At 37.0% G+C, this 21,835-nt stretch overlaps 4 protein-coding genes across 10 annotated transcripts; 2 read left to right on the top strand and 2 right to left on the bottom strand.

The window, feature by feature from the left end:
• Positions 1–38: 38 nt before the first annotated feature.
• On the bottom strand, positions 39–3,041 carry LOC105694181 (protein misato). 3 transcript variants are annotated; one of them, XM_012414609.2, is made up of 6 exons: positions 2,900–3,041; positions 2,564–2,750; positions 2,351–2,431; positions 1,508–1,954; positions 626–1,430; positions 39–548 (listed from the first exon to the last, which is right to left on the bottom strand). In XM_012414609.2, the coding sequence occupies exons 2-6, from the start codon at positions 2,639–2,641 to the stop codon at positions 340–342; spliced, it is 1,620 nt and encodes a 539-aa protein (XP_012270032.1). In that variant the 5' UTR covers positions 2,642–2,750; positions 2,900–3,041; the 3' UTR covers positions 39–339. The 3 variants fall into 3 exon arrangements, with proteins under 3 accessions (XP_012270032.1, XP_023287482.1, XP_012270031.1); XM_023431714.1 differs by having other exon boundaries at positions 2,564–2,810; positions 2,900–2,977; XM_012414608.2 differs by lacking the exon at positions 2,900–3,041 and having other exon boundaries at positions 2,564–2,891.
• A 264-nt stretch (positions 3,042–3,305) lies between these two features.
• LOC105694178 lies at positions 3,306–6,383 on the top strand. 4 transcript variants are annotated; one of them, XM_012414602.1, is made up of 9 exons: positions 3,306–3,349; positions 3,405–3,698; positions 3,783–4,211; positions 4,441–4,852; positions 4,942–5,074; positions 5,148–5,269; positions 5,369–5,605; positions 5,680–5,911; positions 6,143–6,383. In XM_012414602.1, exons 2-8 carry the CDS (start codon positions 3,510–3,512, stop codon positions 5,901–5,903), a joined length of 1,746 nt encoding a protein of 581 aa, XP_012270025.1. In that variant the 5' UTR covers positions 3,306–3,349; positions 3,405–3,509; the 3' UTR covers positions 5,904–5,911; positions 6,143–6,383. The 4 variants fall into 4 exon arrangements, with proteins under 4 accessions (XP_012270025.1, XP_012270026.1, XP_012270027.1 ...); XM_012414603.2 differs by having other exon boundaries at positions 3,317–3,698; positions 5,148–5,218; XM_012414601.2 differs by having other exon boundaries at positions 3,319–3,698.
• A 14-nt stretch (positions 6,384–6,397) lies between these two features.
• On the top strand, positions 6,398–9,417 carry LOC105694180. Of its 2 annotated transcripts, XM_012414606.1 has the most exons (8): positions 6,398–6,763; positions 6,910–7,094; positions 7,173–7,601; positions 7,821–8,040; positions 8,224–8,332; positions 8,403–8,524; positions 8,679–8,900; positions 8,987–9,417. In XM_012414606.1, the coding sequence occupies exons 1-8, from the start codon at positions 6,724–6,726 to the stop codon at positions 9,241–9,243; spliced, it is 1,584 nt and encodes a 527-aa protein (XP_012270029.1). In that variant the 5' UTR covers positions 6,398–6,723; the 3' UTR covers positions 9,244–9,417. The 2 variants fall into 2 exon arrangements, with proteins under 2 accessions (XP_012270029.1, XP_012270028.1); XM_012414605.1 differs by having other exon boundaries at positions 6,398–7,094.
• Positions 9,418–9,567: 150 nt separating this feature from the next.
• Positions 9,568–20,606, bottom strand: LOC105694182 (rab11 family-interacting protein 5). Its single transcript, XM_012414610.2, has 7 exons — positions 20,364–20,606; positions 15,801–15,839; positions 13,099–13,345; positions 12,168–12,543; positions 11,560–11,846; positions 10,833–11,244; positions 9,568–10,655 (listed from the first exon to the last, which is right to left on the bottom strand). The coding sequence occupies exons 1-7, from the start codon at positions 20,392–20,394 to the stop codon at positions 10,482–10,484; spliced, it is 1,566 nt and encodes a 521-aa protein (XP_012270033.1). The 5' UTR covers positions 20,395–20,606; the 3' UTR covers positions 9,568–10,481.
• Positions 20,607–21,835: the final 1,229 nt, after the last annotated feature.

Below are 21,835 nucleotides of genomic sequence, written 5' to 3'. Positions count from 1 at the left end.
TGTGATCAGTTCAAAATATTATGGTAAAAGAAACTTAATTCTTGGGAACTCCGTTTAGTAAAAAATCGGCTGGCATATGATATAGTACAATTACATGCGTTAAATGTCCATGCAATTTTTTAAAATGTAACTGTGACTTCATTTCAAAATACGAGCAGGTGCATTAATGTTTCGAGTGCGGAGTAATCTAGAGATGAGCAAACGGTATAGACAATATATGATCCTCGCTAGCAATTGCCAAGAATGAATTATTCGTTCATCCTTCGACAATAATGCATATGTGTCCATAGTTTGTTCCAACATTTTCCACATATGTGTATGGATGCGCTCAAACAAAAATTAAATATAATGATCTTCGTAAGCTTCCTTTGAATCTAATAGATGATGTAAGCATTGTTTAAATTCATCTTCTTCGAGACCTGAATCTTGAAAAGCATGAAACCTCTTGATCGTCTTCACTCGACTCGCTTGAGTATGAAGCGACTCGAACATTCCAGAAATACAGTCTCCGCTGTGTAACCCAGCCATGACGGGAACAGACTTGACAGCTGTTATGAAACGTAGAGGAAATTGTAGCAAGATATAGATTCGGTTAAGATAGAATTCAGTGAAAACATGAACTTACTTTCTCCAACAGGCCACGCAGCAATATCTCCGTTTCCATGCACATTATTATTAAAAATCGCTGGATATGGTACTTTGATTTTTAAACCAGCTTTAATAGTTGTCAAATGTGTAGCTGAGGCGTGAGAAGTATAAGCTAAATAAAGACTCATCATTTCATGAACGGTCGAACATCTATAAGCTGGTTTTGCCATTTGTCTTCTTGCATCATGTAATGGTCTCTTAAGTCTTTCTTCTGGTATACCTCTCAAAGCTAAACTTCGCATATGTCTATCTGTGGAGATTTCACAGCTTGGTGTAATACTTGTCCACATAGACCCTTCAAAATCATCCAGAACATCAATGAAATCTCTTTTTGCTGTCATTGGAAATGGCAAAGTCAGGCTAGTCGCCGCAGCCTTTCGTCCCATTTTGTTTAAATCTGCACACAAGTCCGATAGAGATGACAGAGGGTACTCTTTCTGCCTGTATCTTAAAGTTAATGTGTCCAAAGCTGTTGCTAGTAATGCACTGCTGTGATACTTTAAGTTTAAATCATAATTCAAGTTATTAAAATGTCGTGGATTGCCTGCCTGTAGCCAACCTTTATCTCCTGCACAAAGTGGACTAAACAACGATGCATATTCACCAGTGTGCTGCCAGGATAGTGCAATGTTAATAACTTTAACCAAATCAGATGCAGATGGCTCCGCATTTCTGCTATCGATTACTGGAAATGCCAAAATACTTTTGCCATATTCATCGCGTAAATGTTCAATGCATGATGTACCAAGGCCTCCAAAGCCATTGGTAGAATCCATTATGACCTGAAATTTACATATATAAGATACAAAATTAGTAATTCATACTTAATATGTAAATTAATCTCATTATTAATCCTTACATGAAATCCTTGCATTAAATCACACTCTTCTACATATGCTCTTATCCTATCTGAAAAATCCTCATTAAACTGTGTAGTTTTCCATATATTTTGTCCATAGTTAAATATATCAAACGGTTGAACGGAACATTCATGTTTATATCCTTTAATTATGTTTATCGTACGGGGGTGAAATCTGGGCACTAAGAAATCCGTCCAAACATTGACATCTTGTTCTAAATTAAAAGGTGATGGCTCTGTGTTTTTAGAAGATTGATCAAGGCTTTGTATAAATGGAGGTTTAACTGGAGCAGATTCTTTCGTTACATCAATATTTTCAGATTCCCATAATGGGAAAGGTTCACCCGTTTGCTGTGCTGAATCATATAAGTCACCTCTTTCGTTTAAATAACCAAGTGTTCCATTCAGGTCCACTGTTAGGAGTCTTGGTGTATATGTAACTTCTCTCTAGAAAAATACTATATAATTATAATTATATTTATCATTTTGTTACTACTAAAATAAAGAATAAGTAACTTACGGTATACAAAATAAAATAATATTTAATCCTTCAGCTACAAGAGTGCTAGCTCTGGAGGTAGACCGACTTTACACATAATTTAATCACAATGTGCTAATATTATATAAGAATGCAATATTCATCTGTCAATTTGAATATATGGTAAAAAAGGAGATATCAATAACATTTCACAGAAAGAAAAAAAAAACATTATTGACAGGGAAGCCATTCCATTGATGTTTCATTCAATAACGTTGGTCAGGCAGACATCACTATAATGAAGTTTTGTAACTAAAGGATTAAATATTAAGAAATATTCATTTAAACACAGAATATTATAGTACCTTAGGAGATTCTCCTTCCCTGTATAAGACATCGTGATTTATTTCAGTTGGATTGTCTGGATCATATGAGAAATTACATTCCTGAAATAAAATATTTTGTTCCACATGTTAATTGATTATAGATTTTCTTTTAAATTTAAAATCGTTCTTCTATTAGTATATATATTAAATTTGTCAGAATTCTACAAGTAATCTATCGTAAAATAATATTACCTGTATGTTCCACCAATGTGTCCCAATGAAATTGGAATAATGTCCAAACTGAAGAGTGAGAATTTCACGTACTGTCATTTTCAATTAATCTCTGGGTTACTTAGTATTCAATAACAGTACTACACAATGCACCATAGTAATTATTCAACAATAAATATATATCCGTTCTGGGCCTCTGCAAGGATTTCTGATTTTTTTGGTAGCAAAAACCAAATAATTAAGCCTTTGTATTTAATTACCGAATATCCTAACAAATATCCAAATTCATGCATGTGTATCACACAACCATTGACGATCATACAGAGGTGAGCAGAGGTGAGTTGGAAAATTGTTTACCTTAGACCGTATACATCTAGATTCGCATTGGATCTCCCACTGTCAGATTTTCAGTAAGCAGAATGGCTTTAACTGTAGGTGAGTCGTCGGGACACGTGGTACATTTGTTTACCATTTCCACTGCAAGGCGGTCTACATAAATATATGGACTAATATCTGATTGGATCCGGGAGCCGTCGGCACACGTGGTCCATATGATATTCGAGTTTACTCCTTCCACTGTTATACGAGGTCTAGATATTTATGGTCTAAGCATTGCGCCGCCACTGAAGGGTAACAGGTGGTAAGTACGTTAGCCGCCCGCACCAATCACCAGGGGGCAACACAGGACGTGATCGCGCGACCCTGCCTGTGAGCAATCTGTCAACCCTGTCAACTCATCTTTACATTTGACATTTCTGCATTTGACAGCGTTTGACGAATTCGAACACGGCCTAAATGACTATAGTGGTAACAGATTTGTTAATAAAGCAAAATATAAGTAAATAAAGAATTCATGTTTCAGTGGAGGACCTTTTATTAACCAGAGCAGCTTTGATGTAATTAAATGGCAATTATTGTAAAGAATAGTGTAACAAGATTTATGATTCCCAAAGATTTTGTTTAAAGAATGGAAGATAATAAATTGCCTGATGATGATACCATTACATTAATCCTTTCTGGTAATCGCATTCTGGCATCCAAAGAAAGACTCTCTCATAAGAGCAGATATTTTGAATGTTTATTCTCTGACAAATTCTGTGATTTTACTCGAAAAGAAATAGACATTAATTACGATATTCAGTTGGAAACATTACAGGTTGGCAGACATCTTTTTAGGATTTTAAATTTAGTCAAAATGTAAATGTAATTTGTATTTCATTATTTCTTGTTTATCTTTCAGGATTTTATTGATTGGACAAATAGCGACGTAACAATACAATTTAACGATGGTCACATCATTAAGACAAGTTTATCAAAATATGTTAATGGTTCATATTTACCTCTTTTGACTCTGTTAGAAATTGGTTGTACTTTTATAGTAGATAGTTTAATTGGAGATGTAATGGATGTATTAGTGCATCATTGGTTCGAGCCAGAAATAGTAATCGATGTTTGGTTAATGGCTCAGGAAATAAGTTATACGAAATTGAAAGATGTTGCATTTGCTGTTTGCTTAGACAGATTTATGGAACTTCCTACAGATGCTCTTTTAAAGTTATCCACAGAAAAATTTACACAGCTTATTAAAAATGTTAATATTAGATCCTCAGACAGCCATTTACATTCTGTGACAAAAAAGTGGATTAAAAAGAACAACGATGGAGAGAATGTAAGTCACTATATATATAATCCTTAAGTATATGTAAGCTGTGCAAATGTCATTGTATATTTCATTAAAAGAATTTGTACAAACACTGATGAACATGATTGCTTTCCTTATGGATATTCTACCACTATATGATATAAAGGCATTCATGTTCACCGGTGAACAAGTAATACTTAAAAAATGTGTTAATGATTTCAGGGGAGTCAATTATGTTGTAACATTTTTATTTCAGTTGTTGAATGAAATTTCTAATCGTACAGAATATTTGAAGCGAAGGAAAGTCATTGAAGGATACTCAAGGAATATAAGGGAACATAATGAAAATGTTTCTAAATTTAATCTTTATGAAAATAATGAATATGATGAAAATTCATCTTCAGGTGAAGATGAATTTTACGTTGGACGACGTCGTTGTGTAATTAATACACCCCGTTGGGCACATTCAACATATGTATTGGACATGCCACCAGATCAAATAGAATTAGACATATTGAGTTGTCATATAACTTTTGAGGATTCAAAAAACAAGGTGACAAAGTATGTTTGTTCCACGGATAAGTCATCATCAAGTACTGTTACCATTGAATTGAATAATGTAACAGTTCCTTTCGGGAAAATGAAGGGAATGGAAATTATAGGACGAGGTATTGTTTTTGCATACATCATATCACTTAATTTAATATTCTTGTTTAATCTGTTTTAATATATTCCGTTTATGATTTTAATTTTTTAGGATTCAGTATATATTTTGTTGGAGGGGTATATGACTCCAACGGTTCAGATTCCAACAGTTCAGATTTGGGCAAATTTAATATGGATATTTGGCGATATTGTATGTTATCCGAGAAGATGTACTATGTTGCAAGGTAATGCTATTATTATTTTGCATCAAATGTGTACAATATACAATGTCAGTATTTTTATTGAATGTTATTCCAGGCTGCCTCGTCCCCGTAAAAATTTGATCGCCTGTTTCATGGCAAACAAGTTAATGTTAGTGGGTGGTTTAGGTGAGAACGGAACAAATCTCACTTCTATAGATGTGTTAAATATACATACAGGTTCGATTAGATTCAGTTTTATAAACTTGTTAATTTAGTAAAACATGAGTTTATAAAAACCATAAAGATTGAGACTATAGTTGACAATTCATTTTACAGGAGAATGGACGCACGCAGCAGATATTCCAAGTCCACCACTTCTTTTTAAAAATATTGGTGGTTCTTCCCAGTATAAAAATTATTTTTGTGTATATGACCAACATGATAACAAATGGTCATTATCTGAAGATTTTAACTCCATGTCTCTGAACTATATACCAGATAAATATTATGTGGGTGCCAATGACTATGAATGGCCGTCAGCTATTCGTCTTGCAATGTATATAGAATGCTTTGGTATTTATATCATCATAGTGCAGTGTACAAATTTTGAAAGAATTACCATCAATTTACATAAGAACTGTTCATAGGAAATGATGAGACTAGCACAGTAGATGGTACTGCAAGCAAACTATATTGGCATGAGAAGTACTATTTGAATTATAGTATACGTATACCCCGTAAAGTACCTCTAAATGAGGAAGGCATGTCAGAAAAATGTGTTACGGAAGAATTTGGGAAGTACTGGGAAGTCTCAAGACAACTGTGTGAAAATCTAAACCCTGCTTCTTTGTACTGGCAAGTTACACTATGATTGATAATGTAAGTTGAATAGAATTGCATCAATGTTACATGTGTACGGTATGTAGTATGTATATTAGCGTCAGATATCGGAGGAGAAAATTGTTTTGAAAATTTAAAAACTGGATATATCCAACATGGCATAATGACTTATTATTTGAAGCAGTTGTTACCGTTATGTACTAAATCAGAATTAGTAAGCTTATGCATAATGTGACAGTCAATGAATACACTATTTCCAATTGATTCCAGGTACAAATATGAACGTATTTTACACTTCTACAAAGCTGTTAACATATATGTCAAGCAATTTTATACTATTTTATAAAGCCAATGAAAAGACATAACTTCATTAGGCTGCACTGCTAGAACGGAATGCAGCTATTTAATGTATTATTTAATTACGACATAAATACGCTTCCACAAAAATGCCACTTAGTACAATACTCAGTATAATTCGACACAGCCGTCCATAAAAAAATGAACGTCGGCAACGTAGGTATTTAGATCAATCTTTTTTACCGACGTCGATCAAGTTCCTCGAAGTGTTTCACTTCACTTTAAGCGTGGCGGGCGTCCCAGTTTTTTACTATATACGCTCATCTCTGTATATACAGAGATGAGCGCTAGTACTAAAGTAAACAGGACTGAAGTTGGCACTCCTGATAGTCTCCCCCCTCCCCTGGGAGTTTCCTTATAAGCTGCGGCTCTAACGATAATTATTTGTCAATCCAAATAACGTATGTGTGGTGATTTCGTCAAATGTACGATTATTCTAGATTGAAGATGTCAAACAAGATATAACGATCTGTGATATTGAAACTTTTAAGGAAATGGATAGTGAAAAAGAAAATAAGAGTGAACTGGTTACTTGTAATTATCATATTTATAAGTAGTTTTTAAATTAAAGGCTAAACTGGCCTGAATAATTATGTTATTTGTTACAACTAACACTATGTCTATTTATTTAATAAGAGGCAGTAATATAAATAAATGCGTTTGTTTTATAAAAAATATAGTGGGTCCAAAGAATGAAAAGGACGATATAGTAACACTGATCCTCGATGATTGTCGCCTTGAAGCTTCTAAAGGCAGACTTTCTAGTCAGAGTCAATACTTTGCTTGTTTATTTTCCGATAAATTTAGTGATTCCATTCTAAAAGAACACATAATCAGTTATGACATTGAATTGAAAACTCTACAGGTTGGTGCAAAATATTACACGAAAATATAAAATTCCATAACCAGATGCGATTTCTATGCATAATTATTTTTTCCTTAGGATTTCATTGAATGGATAAATGAGGAAATGTTAATACAACTTGAAAATAGTCGCTTTATTAAATCTTGCCTAGATAAATATACCAGGAAATCTTACGCAGACCTTGTAGCTCTTTTGAAGCTCAGCGTTCTTTATACATGCGATAATTTAACCGAAGATCTAATAGAAGTCGTAATGTTTAATTGGTTTCTACCTGATCATTTAATAAACATCTGGCTATTGGCAAAAGAATTAGGCTTGAAGACCTTGAAAAATGTTTCATTCGCTGCTTGTTTAGAGAAATTTACTGAACTTCCGTGTTCTGCTCTTACCGAGTTATCAAGAAACGACTTCATGTCTTTTGTTAGAAATGTAAATATCAAATGTAAAGCTCGATATCTAATTATAATAACAATACAGTGGATAGAAAGAAATTACAGAGGCAATGTGGTAAGTTCCAATATCTACTTCCTTGGTAAATGATAATAGTTTAAGATCAGTTGTTTAAGTACACGAAGCGAGCTTTCAAACTGTCAGCTAAAGTTGAACACACTGAGCCAGAAATATAAGCTGAACAAGTGAATTTATAAATGGTTAAGAATAGAATACAAACTTGATTAGAAAATGACTTTTGGTATGAATTCTGAGTATAAAATCACTTAATTTTAGATGACGGTAGGAAGACAATTGCAACTCATTCTAGGCAACAATGTTATGAAAAATAGGAAACCAAATATATTAGCCTGTAAATTACGTCGCGAAGCAGTCAATGATGAGCAACAACTATGTGTCAATTATTGGGGGGATGATGCCGAACTACACAGTATTCGGTTAAAGAATGTGACTGCAACCCTTGCAAAAATCGTGGGCATGCAAATTTTAGGAAGAGGTATTTCAAAGTTCATATACATCTAATTATTACTTACAATTTGTAAATAATGCACAGGGCAAAACGATGAAATATCTATTTACCGTCAAGCTTGTCATCGGTTTTTCACTATTACTCTCTAAGACCATAATAAAATTCTATTATTGTAGCTCATTGTAATTAAAATACCTGCTCATTTTATAGGATTCAGTATATACTTTATCGGCGGAAGTTATGGTTTGAGTTCAGCTTCATTCAATGACTATGTTTGGCGTTATTGTTTGTTATCTGAAAAATTATATCGTATTGGAAAGTGAGTTTCTCGAAAATGATCATACATTTCTAACAATGGCACAGAAGGTCAATTGGTAAATGGTTTACAGACTTCCGCGTCCTCGAAGACACATGGTAGCAGTTTTCATCAAGCAAAAGTTATTCTTATTTGGAGGCATAGGCAAATACAGGATGAAACTCACTTCCGTTGATGTACTAAACTTGCAGACAGGTAGGTTCTTTAAATTAAAATTAGTTTGAATATAACTAAGCGGAACAAAATGTAAAATTACAGAAAGTGTATTTTTTTTTACTTGGTTACCCTGGAACTCAATTTGACATATGAAATTTTTTTTTTTAAGAATGGCTATAAATTCATTTTCCAGGAGAGTGGTCGCAAGTGGCAGACATTCCTGAAAGCTTTACTAATGTACCGCTTACAGCCAAAGTATGTGGACATATTGTCTTCAATATGACGTCTTTTCATGTATTTGATCCGTTCTGTAACGAATGGCATACACTTAGAGGCTCGGGTTCATTAATGCCTGACTGTCCTGAATTAGATTGGCAGACCATGGTTCGTTTCATGGAATACAGAGAATGCATTGGTATTTACATCTTTAAAACTTTTTTCCAAAGTATAAGATACTTAACGATTTAATTTGTACCATGAGGTAATTTTTTTTTTTTACAGAAGTGCCCTCCGCCAACAAATTGAATCAGGAAACTAGAGAATTTATCTGGTGGTTGGACACCACAACAGAACCAAAACGTCCTCCCCTTTTAAGGAAAGATTGTATTCCTAGTTTAGAGTACAATATCCCTTTACAAGAAGGAAAGATTGCAAAAGTATACGTCACACCAGAAAATCAAATGTGGTGTCGAACGGATGAGGAACAGTCTTTCCAAATTTTTGCTCCTCATTCTTTATATAAGCAAGTCGTGTCGTAATAAGAAATTTTATCCACGAAATTGCAACTACTGCCAATTCATGGGTTCTCAAGGAATACCCCGTTTCATTTGGTTTTCAGTTATTTATTCTCCCTCACTGGAGTTTACTTTTCATATTGTTAAGGAAAAAAAAAAATATATATAGAGAGAGACAAAAAGACAAAGAATGTATCATAGGATAGTGCCAAAAATTCCTGCCCGATGGTATGGTGACATATCGATGGAGATAATAAAGATACATTAAGAAATGTTTGTATTAATAATGTAAAAAGTTGGTTGTTGCAATTTTCAATGTACCTTATCAACTATAATAAACAAATATACTTCAGTATTAAATAGTTTATATTAAATATACTCCACGACAATGAACGATTAAAAGTAACAACATGTAACTTATAAATATACTTTACAAACTATACATTAAAATGGATCGAATGTTTCTTTGCGACCAATTATATTAATACTCACGTTTATAATAAAATTAACAGAAATTTACTGTATTCAGTTCGTAACGAGACAGTTTTGTTATATTTTGTGTGTACAAAATATTAGCAGTTTCATTTACTGGAAGACACTACCCAAGGTACACTCGATAAAATATTTTCCCTACTAAATTTTCTTTCCTTTTATGTTGCGATATTTTCTAATTATTAAAATTTCAATCGTAACAGAAAATTGGTTAAAAACATTAGATCTACATTAGTGCATCGTCTATAATAGAATCCGAATATAAACAACGTGCACATATGTGATGAGCAAGGCACATAGGGTTTATTCTTCGACGTTTGTTCTGAAACTACGAATCCTTTCCGCAATGGAAGATTGGACGGAAACAAACAAGTCTCTTCGAAGCCAAAAAGGCTTCATCGACTTTTTAGAGCTATCCGAGCGTCTGCGGGAAGACAGGTCAACCTCCATCTTGTATTTTCTCTGCTGATTGATATGCAATCAATGTCAATGTAAACATTATAATCAAGCAAGGGTAATACGCACGACTTTGTGTTCACTCAAAGAAACCAATTACTTCCTAAGAATAATTAGAGCAACTTTTTTTAGCAGAGGTTTCAGATTCACGATTTCTCGAGCGTTGTTCAATACCGAGGAATCATATTGGCAGATTTTGATTGTGGCACAGAATTGTAATTAAAACGAGAAAATGGACTGGGAAAACTCGTTTAGGAAATAAATTACAAGTCTTGAGAATTATTCGAATGAAGACGGAAGAAGCTCAAAGAAGACTATTGCCCTGGCGAGGGTACTCGCATTTGCGTATCGTAAGGATTTTGCAACAATCGCGGTGACGCTTCGATCACCCGTAACAACAATTCGTCTATGTACTCCTCCATATCGAGTAATCGTTTTTTCTTATCGGCTACTTCTGCCTGAAGTCGTATCGCCATCTCGATAAGGTCCTAAAAAATAAATACGAAGTTGACAATTATACATTTCTCTAACTTATACTTTGCTAAGTAGTACATGTTTTCCACGTTGAATAATGGCGATATAGGCCCTTTGTTTTTTCACGAATATAATTACAATAACGAGTACCAAACAACAAATATTTAAAAGAAAATCTCTTTCTTTCTCACCTCTCTGGACTTTCCGTCGAATTGGGCTAGTAGTTCGTGAGGAAGTCGACTCTTGGTATTATTGGCATTTCTTACGGCGTCTTCCCCACCAATAATAATTCTTTCCGAAGATAGATGGCGATCATCACCCGTGTCCTTGATCTTTTGCTCCTTCTCTTTCTTCTTATCCTTTTTCGTTTGTTTCTCCTCCTTTGGACTTCGACTTAACTTGTCCTCCTTTACGTTTTTCTCCTTCGGAGTCAACTTTTCATCCTTGTTGTTTTTCAGGTGAATAATTTCTCGAGGAGCAGGACTAGGAGGTTCCGAAGGTTCCCGGTTCTTAGACGTTGGTGTCTGTGCAGGAGACGGCGATCCATCTCTTTCCTCTTTGGGTTCGTCGACAATAATCCTAGGTTTTTGTTTCTCTTCCCACCTGTGAAAATATATACGAATTATTATATATTATCACCTGTACATCATATTCTTTTAACCCTATGCATTCGAGAGACAACTCTCGGTCATCGTTTGGTTTGATGTAACAACTTGAATGACAAGGAAGAGTCGACAATAATTTTTTACGTTTCATTTAGGTATATTTCAAAGCCTTAGTTGTAATATGGAGCATGCAAAATGAAAAAAAAAAAAAAACCAGCCTCGAGTTGCTAGTTTCCATTAGCCGAAAAGGCGTCCAGGGCAAAGGTTTAATATTGTAATTAGATTATAAGAGATTCTTTTTTCATAAACGTACCTCCGCAGCGTATTGTTGCCCTGTTTCCCATACAACTTGCGACCCCATTCGTCTTCTTTATGATTTTCGGCTTTCGAACTCGACAGATTCGAAGACGTTAACGTAAAACGAGGAGGCTTATTTGGTGCAGCACTTGCTGGCAATGGAGGTGGACTTTGTGATTCCCCAGTCGTAACAACGTTGGTAGAATTTGAAGACACGGTAGTAGACAAGTTCCCATTGGCAGTGTTAGCGTTAACAGGAGCGTTTAATGACGACGCCGAGCTCTTGTGAGACAAGTCATCAAACTAGAAATGATATAGAATTACAGGACAGTCCCTAAAATAATCCCTTCTTATTTTTGACATTTTAACACATTTGCGACCGGCAAATTTTTTCCATTTCAAATACTGAGTACCGGCGAAAATAATGAAATTCTGAAACTGGTTGCCGCAAACTTGTATCGTGTATCGTTATGGACGTGATTAACGCCAGCGGCAATCAGGAATAGAATTTAAAATGACGTGAATTCACGTCAGCGGCAACCAGGAATAGAACTTGAAAAGACGTGAATTCACGTCAGCGGTCGCGAATGTGTTAACAACCAACCAGGATGTTATTAAATTCACCGTAAACTCGTCTTCGTCTTCACTGATAACACCAGGATCAGCTTCTCCAGGCTCCTGCCTCGAAGGACGAAAGTCGTGTTCCTCTCGCTCATCAAGGCCTTCTTTGTCGAGTTTAGTCTTACTCTTGCCTTTAACCTTATTCCCAATAGATTTGGCAAGTTTTTTCAACCCCTTGCGTTTCTCTATGCTGCCAATACTCAACAAGCTCCCCCCAATTGACTGTGCTGCAGTTGACAATTGACCCAGCGAGCTCTTGTGTCTCTCTTTCCTCGTCAAATCGGTAAGACTTCCAGCTTTGACGATAAACCCAATTTTAACCTCGAGTTCACCCCTTTCTTTCGTATTCTCCTTTCCAGGTTTACTGTTGAGAACGTACCTGAAATCAATAACTCGCGTTAATTTAAGTCCTTCCGATACGTCAATCGCTAACCGAGCCATCGTAAAACTTCATACAAAACGCACGAACTAAATTTGATTAACCCCTGACACGTGGTTCGATCATTAACCCCCAGGAGGAATTCCACGAAGAGGTAAATGTTACCGTTAATGGAGCTTCTAAGAAATGCGATATCGGTTCACAGAAGTAAAAGTAAAGGAGCATTATTAAAAGTTTTCCCACATATTCCACCGAGTCCGCGCGCACCGTCGAACTTGCTGCATAAGTATGTCTCTACAAGGTAACCTAACAGAACCTCGGTACAAATGTGCAAATTCACCCGTACACCGTTTCTTACAAGGCGTAATTGCGTAACGGTAACTTTAAGCGCCGTACCGATAAGCGGAGACTTTGCGTTCCCTACAACTTGCAAGGATATTCCTGATGCGAGGCGGTTTAAAAAAGAAAAAAAAATCATTTCCAAGTTTGCGAAATTTTGCATCGCATCATTTTTTCAGAAGCTCGTCGGAATGAATAATGATCCATCGTATGCACCATCTGTTCTTGGGCCTCTCGTAGACGTCGAAGCTGGAGAGAGGAATGCTGACGGTGCCGAGGAATTCATCTACGCCCAAAAAATTCCGATGAAGTGCCGTCAATACAACTTCGGCGGTGTTTCCTTGTTGGGGGATTTGTAGCTCGCACTCCTCGTGCCATTCGACGTTCTCGGATGCCTTCTCCTTCACCGAGGTCTGGTATTTCTCCTTGCCCAGTGCAATGGTCACGAAGCAGTCGTTGGTCTCTGCGAATTAACCAAATGTGGGCGTTCAGAGGGCAGCCTTATGGATTAATGAATCGTAACGACATTGGACGGTAACGCCGTGGAGACCTCGGCGTCTCTTGGCTATCTCGGAATATCATTTTCTCTAGTTATGGAAATGACGCGTAGCGAAAGGACCCTAGTGGCACAAAATATTTGTCCTATATTTTGTATATACTTAACGAATATTTGTACATTTTGTAAATATTTACCAGACATTATTACCGGATTAATGAATCGTAACGACATTGGACGGTAACGCCGTCGAGACCTCGACGTTTCTTGGCTACCTCGGAATAACATTTTGTCTAGTTATGGAAATGACGCGTAGCGAAAGGACCCTAGTNGCCGAATACATTATAAACGTTTTAAAAATATATAAAAATCAAAGTCACACGTTTTGCTCCCATGATGAAATAGTGGAACGAAAATATTAGAAAAATTTCTCGCGTTTTTTGATACCGAATGAAGTGTCCGATAATAGTCGTGAAGTAAAAAATGTATTTTTATTATGTTCATGAGTTAAAAGATATAATTCCTCTATATGTTTATAAATGATTGAAACTAAGTATGTCATTGAGATTTTCAACAAATATTTCAAATATCTTCGTATAAAATCTACAGGAAATCTTAAAAAACTCTGTCGCTTGGGATGTTTAGCAAAGGTTACAAAGAAATATTTAGAAATTATTCTATGCTACTAGGGGAAAGTCGGAAACATTGACCGCGTACTTTAGAGCTCGTGCGGATTTTCCATGCGGTACATGAAGGAGGTGATCACCCGGTTTGTGCCGCCGACAAATTGTCAGGAATCTCGGTCGGTAGGTCAGCGTTTGTTTTGAAACCCGAAGAGCTTCGACGGCAAAATCGTACCTCGCGAGGCCTTACGTAATTCCGCGTTTCTGCAGACCGAGCCTATTCGGCTGCGTCCTCGCAAATTCACGATTCGCTTCGTATAAAGGTGAAGTGAAACCCTCCTCAAATCAATCGATTCGAATACAAAACTTTTTTTTTTATGGGTATTGGACCAAACTGTCCGAAACTTTGACGCATGACTCGTGATCATCTAAGAATTGTCCTGACATGTTCAAAATTTGGATTTTTCAAAGAAATTTTTTACGTAGCCCAGACTAGAAGCAAAATGGCGTCGAGCTCTCGTATTTCGATCGGTTTACAATTATTGAAGGCTCTGATATGAGAAACGAAAGGGTTAAGACAATTTTACGACAATTTAGAACACTCTGGTAATCGAGAAACTCGCATTAGAACGGGATAAAGGCAAAAAAAGTGTCTTATGCGCTTCTATGCTAAATCGATGGGAATATGAGGTCTCGGAGTGAAAATTTAATTGACCTGGAAATCACAGATGGCGCAGGAGTCCCCCCTCTGCAGTCAATTAGGGCCCCAGAAAACATGAATCCAGAGGATTTCTGGAGTTTTACTTCGATTTCTTTATAATTTTTGTACGAAAGCGATAGGTGGAGTATGCCACTTAGTACAATGCCCAATATAATTCGACACAGTTGTCAATATAAAAACGAACGTCGGCAAAATAGGTATTTAGAAGAATCTTCTTTATCGACGTCGATTAAGTTCCTCGACGTGTTTCACTTCACCTTAACGCTCGTAAGGGGCCTCGTACCTTTTGACAGAGTCAAAATATCCACTTTTAATTATTTTAAGTGAACTAATAAATAATTCTTCGAAATATACTTGAAAAAAAAAAAATAGGATAACAGCACAACTAATAGCCAGCGCGACGCTAAGAGCTTGTTATTCAACTTGCCCCGAATGTCATTTTAACAATAGAAAATATATTGACAAATCATAAACAATTTTGTTTAAAAATATATATACAGCGATGCAAAGCTAAATAGATGCTTTATTATATCCCATATTTTCAAAATGATGAAAAGCAATACACCGCATTAAAAAAAGAAAAAAAAATGCGGACTGAAAAACTGTACTTCTTATCACACAGTTTTTGTTTTTATGTTTTATAAATAAACGATGCTGCAACAAATTATGTTAAGTACCAAGAAAAGTGTGGAATACAATTAGGAATGTATGACAAAATTAAGATTGGTATTATGTGAAAAACAAAAAATGTATTAAACATTCATCAATTTACCTCGGTTTTCCCTACACCAAAATACGGTTCTTTACAATGCATCGTAACTCAATGATTTTTGTATGCAAAATGATAAATTGTGCAAATGATTGTATGCAAAATGATAAATTGTGAAAATGATTGTATGCAAAACAATCAGTATCTAAAAGTATGGCCAATACCACGTTTAAACTGTATTTAAACATTGCGTTACTTTAGTTTCCTGTATCTGTCTGAAAAATGATTATAGAAAATTTAATACTGTCAATAGGTTTGAGCCTATACGCTTACCCTGACAATGTTAACAAAATGTTGCTCTCTACTTACTATTTTTCCCTTTGGTGAGAAGTCCTTTCGCCCTCTGAACTGTAAAAGAGAAAAGAGGTATGTGAATGCTCTCTCCCTTATGCAGTGCCGAGGAAAAGTTGAAAAGTTGGAGAGGAGTCTCTAAATTAGATTCTTTACGCACGACGAGCACTACGCACGACTTTCATCGCGGCTTCGAAACTTCAAGAATACTTGCTCCAAATTAAATCAAGTGAGACCGATAAAGACTTATTGAATGGAAATCAGAAGTATGAATTCGTCAGAATACATGTCTTTCAGGAAACGGTAATTGTTTTTTTCGCATTATCTTAATCACGGTAATGGAACTTTCCGAACAGCAAGAAAATGATTTCTGACACGACAGAAAATAGATCCGCTAATCTGTAATGAAATTTATTGCCAACATAGAACTGAGTTGTTAACGTATCGATATCAATGCCAGTCAAGCAAGAAATGCAACTTATACGACACGTAGACCATTCTAACATGTCTAGATTATTCGGTACAGCGAGCACTGGTAACAGCGATTGCATATTGGTATTCTTTTAAATTTTGTATGTTAATACTGTTTTGGAAGTTAAAGCTAAAGTCGCCAGGATACAATGTTTAATGAGGTAAAACTGGATAATGGATCGAAAAAACAGGTATTTTTGGGAATATCTTTTAAAGCAAATAATTTGATATAAGCGTTTTCTGTTTTAACACGTTGAAATTTATTACACTATTGAGGAACATATCAAAACATGTTCAATCAATTTAATGGTGTTTGGACTAGTGTACACGATTTCGAATTGGATGCATAAGAAAAAAAAAAAAAAAATGTGGCGTTGACAGCAAATCGGCCGTACACTTTATCTGAAACAAAGATAAAAAATACAAAGATATTTAGAAATTGTACATGAATGACCATTACAGTATGTAGGAAAATTAAAAAAAATGTTTAAAAATCATAAACTGGCGGACATAAAAAGGAATTTCAAAATGTAACAAATTTTTAAATGCCCGCTATTCTATTATTTTTCTACATTTTCAATTTCCCTACATACTGTAATAGCCATTTATGGGCAGTTTTTAAATATTTCTTTTTGTCTAAGAAACCAGTATATGGTCAAAGTAATTTGGCGCGAAACTATACTGAGTGTGTCCACTTCGAAATCGCGTACACCAGGCCGAACACCATTAAATTAATTGAATATTTTCTATATAGTCCTCATTAATTTAAGTGAAGTAGAACAGAACGTTATTATATCATTGTTTTCTAAAAGAAAAAAAAGTTCCAAAACATGCCCGTTTTCGACTTGTTACTTCGGTCTACGCCCTTAACTTACACTTTCCATATATGTTTTTGAAAATGAAAGGCGGTAATTAGTTTCGTACACATCCTGGCAGACCTATACACGTTCACATGTAGAGCGTGTGTATATAGGATCAGGGGACCTCAAATAATTTCAAAACTCTCCTAACCCGGGGAGGAGAATAGCTTCCATCGGGACGAAGTTCTCTCACAGCATTCCCACAAGCCGGCCAACCGGGAATGCAGGAACATCGGTCTCGAATACCGCTTTGTGGGAAATACGAATGCCATTTTTACTCCCCCTTGCGAAATTAACGCGATGGAATTACGAGCATTTCCTGGCAGTATCCAGCGCCCGATGCAGTAAATCCACTGCGGTATGATTTCTTGTACGAGAAATCAGGTGCAATCCAGTACAGCGGAGTTCTCAACAATTAAGAGTCCCTGGCGAGATAAATCCACCACAACAAAGTTTTCAATTAAAAACCCTTCTACGTTTAAGTGGATTAAATATTGCCCAATAAAAATGAATAAGATCACATCAAATGACCTCATGTCTCGTTCATTTATGAGGCGTTCAACCATTGCTCACCCAGCGAAGAAATTTTCAGTCGTTTTGTATACTACATAAATAATTTATAAAATCTATTTGATATTTGAAAAATATTAGAGAGAATACAAACCCTTCTACGTTTAAGTGGATTAAATATTGCCCAATAAAAATGAACAAGATCACATCGAATGACCTCATGTCTCGTTCATTTATGAGCCGTTCAACTTTCGTTCACCCAGCGAAGAAATTTCCAGTCGTTTTGTATACATAATGTGTATAAATAATTTATAAAACCCATTTGATATTTGAAAATTATTAGAGAAAATACAGACGTCCCTTGATTGCCGAGTATGTATTAGGGTATATGGCCGAAGGTATCTACACACATATATCTTCGAATATGCAAGTAACGTGTGGATGACACTTCGTCGCCTCTCGTGGTTCGGCAATGGCGTTCAGTAAATATTTACGATAGCTCCTCGCCAAGTCGCGGCACGAAGCATGTACGTGGAAAGATGCACCGACCGGGCCGCATGGTTAAGGTTTCGTGTTCGTCGGCTGAGCAGTTCTTTCGAAGCCTCTTATCCACGCCAGGGTGTACAATGGCGGACATGAATGCCTCCCCTGGAGATACATCGCCTGTGCAGGATGGGAGGGCATCGATGTCTCCCAGTGTACAAATGATTCATCTTTGGGCTATTCGCTCGGAAAGACTTTCTTTGTAAGCCCCGCTGTGTTATTTTACAATTAAAGTGACGTTTCTCTGCCATTTTTAGAAGCGATAAGTTCCAATCCACTTACGTCTTGCCGAGTATCTTATACTGGGTGTAGCAGAATTTCTGTCCACGATTTATATATTCCAATCTTGGTTGAAAATGGAGTCGAAGAGTTCAGTACAATTATTTCTATGATGTACAGTTTGTAATAATTAATCGAAAAATAACCAGTTAGGTGCTTCGATTAGTAAAACACGAATCGGAGAGCACGTCGTATGTTGTTTTCCCCTCAAGTCGGAGTCCCACTGAGCGCGTCAAGTGTCGCACGGGACGCGGCGCGTCAACGCGTCGAAGATGAAAATGAAATAAAAATTACGGGGAATAAAACCCATAGGTTTTAAAACAGTGTGATTACCCACTGAGGGGAGTCGGGTGTCACACAGAGTGCGTTTTTCGTGACGCGCCGATAAGTTTATTTGAATCAATATTTTCTTGCGACGGAAATAATTCCTGGTTTATGCTTCCGTCCTAACTCTAATTTTTTCTTTCTTCCTATTTTAATTTTCTTGGGGTTGTTCGTGTTTCACTTATTAATCATTAATCTTAATTCTGACATCGCTTTGCGGTCATGCGCAGAACGTACATTTCGGTATGTTTCAGTGCATGTTCAAACTACGCGCACTTTTTCGTACAATACCATGCGCTTTCCCTTAAAATCTTAGAATGAGTTTAAAGTTGAAAACTTTTAAGGCTTAGACGCAGGTTAAGGTCAAGATAAGGAAAGCATAAATGCTGCTTATGAATTCTTTATTGTGATAAATAAATTAGGGCGGAGAGCAACTGTATCTCACGCGAGCCATCGTTGGCGGGAGGCGCTCTTTCCCAGCCTTAATGTTTTACAAAAATTGAAAAAAACAATGTCTGAACTTGAAAAACGATAATAGTGCATAAAACTCACGTCATATTTCTTCGGTTATCAGGGATGGTGTCGAAACACAAGGTTTTGTTTCAAACAACGTTAACGACTCAGTAGCGTTCGCGCATACTACGTATGCACGTGTAAATGTACTTGGCGCGAAACTCTACCGAGTTCCTGATTATTTTAGAAAAAACTATGTACCGTATAAAGAATTGTACAGGACTTTTCGACTCCATTGCTAACGAAAATAGTGATGTATAAATCATGCGTCCTAATTCTGTTACAGCGTGTAGATTACACGAGCGTACAGCAATTGAATAAATGTATAACGAATAATATACAACGGTAACGATGCTGCCGAATTACTGATACAATAATATATAGTAGTATGACCCTAGAGTGAGGTTCGTGCATAGAATGTATCGGCTCGTTGCAACATTGTTTGGCATCTCTCTGCCACTCCCTCTTCCGCCTCTTCCTCAACCCGTACAAAGGTGAACTAAATAGATAATTGGCCCAAATCCGTCTCTGCTCGTACTTCACACGTTTAGGAAGTACGACGCGATGCGGCCATGACGTCCCAAGGACGTCACGGTGAGGTGCCGGTTTCTCCGCACCGCCGAACAAAATCAACTAATCGGAAGCTGTTAAAGTCCCCGCGTCGTTACTACTTATACTTAAATAACGGGACACATCCGACAACTCTATAAGTGACTAATTAGATCCGTCGGAATTTCATTCGAATTATTCCTACCGCTCGCGAGAGCGCGACCGTCGCGCCACCTGGTGTTTAATCCGACAACTGCGCCGCGTTTGACAAAAACAAAGTCCATCCACCGCGCCGCGAACTTTCCCTTCCGACTATATCTCATTCGGTGGATAAATGCAATAACAAGGGCTATAGAAATGCGTAAAAAAAATGCCCGGATTCGAATGGCCCTGAGTCGTACTCTCGTGCTTCGAGTATCGGCATTGCGAGACGCGACCTCGCGGTCACGTCACGCGGATGACAAATTCTACCGAGGCAGCGAGGAACGGTACCTGGATCGACGAGAGCTGACTTGACCTACCTAGAACCTACCTGTCACTTGGACGTGCGTCGGACTCCACATATCGAGGTGCGATTATTCGAGGCGAACCTCTCTAAGGCAATGTCTCATGGGCAGGAACGCGTTCTCGGAGTGCACTGGACGTTTCCCTGGACGTGGTACCTCCGGCGAGCGAGCACATTTGCATGACACGTCGACGCACTACGGGTGTCCGGAACGGACGAGGAACCGAGGGAAACTAACCTCGCTGCGCGACGCGACTCTGGGTCGCCGATCGGTACAGTCCGCTCGCGGTAACGGTTCTCGCTCGCAGCCACTCGCGGCGCATCTGCGCATGTTACGCGGTCAGCGCTGCGCGCGCATCCGCGCATTTGCTGCTGCAAGATGGCGCCTATTTTGGATATTGAGAGCACCTGGCGGTGCAAGGTGTTACCTTCTAAAAGGGGACTAGGTATCGAGCCAAGATTTTGAACTTAAGCATTTTCAAAGGCATTTTTGTAGGTTACGTTTCATTTTCACCACTCTTTTGCTGCGATATGTAGGACCGGTAATGGTGCTTCGTGGCGAGTGAGAGCATCGTACTTTATGCACCTCCGTGGGGAATAATACTAGTAAGTTATGATAACGTATGACTTTTATTTATTATTCGGGGATTTTCTCGAATACATTTTTGGGCGTGTGCTCTATCTTGACCTTGAGAAATTAAATGAATGCTAATCTTCTCGACTTATCAGCGATAATTCAGCGAACCGTTAGATCTATGGTCGATGGAAACGATTATCACTTTGTTAGGTATTGCGGGGTCGACCTCGGTAACCTTGGCGTCTTGAACGAAATTGTTGGAGTCCATTTTTCCTTGCAAACGTCATCTCAATAGCACTAATTAACCACTTCCTATTTCCGTAGTTGTCATATACGATTGCGATAGTGTATCCACACATGTGTAATACTTCTAATAGATGAATGTTGCCCTGAACATTTCTGGTCATTTTTACCTAGTATAATATAAAAACCGTTGTGCTGCGCGTATGAAAGGTTGTAACACGTATAACTTCATCAAATAAAAATGTATATTAAACTCGCATGATATCGCCTTGCGATCAGTGATGCTATGTATCACATAACGAATTCATCACCTTCGCTTACATATTTCTACACTGATGTCATGTGATAAAACATTTGTTTACGCTAAGTGCGTTAGCAATTGGTCTTCGTGTGTTGTTCTTATTCGTCACATGCAAAGTGGACTACGTATGTACATATGTATGCATTGCAAATGATAGTCAAGGTCTGTCATATAACGTGCAACTAAGTACAGTGGGAATCATTAAAATGTTTTGCGAACCATCTTACTACGTCATAATCCTTGGTTTAATTTTGGCAGTCAAGAATTGGAGTAAAATTCTATTAATATGATTTTTTATACCATGCTAATAAAAGGGATATCAATTTTACTTTAGTGCGTACAGAAGCGTTACCTCATGTTTATGGTGAAAGTAGGGAA

Source organism: Orussus abietinus, unplaced genomic scaffold, assembly GCF_000612105.2.
Source record: "Orussus abietinus isolate OABI.00-Male unplaced genomic scaffold, Oabi_2.0 scaffold91, whole genome shotgun sequence".
Taxonomy (NCBI): domain Eukaryota; kingdom Metazoa; phylum Arthropoda; class Insecta; order Hymenoptera; family Orussidae; genus Orussus; species Orussus abietinus.
The sequence above is the reverse complement of the archived record's forward strand: the minus strand, read 5'-3'. Positions and strand labels throughout refer to the sequence as shown.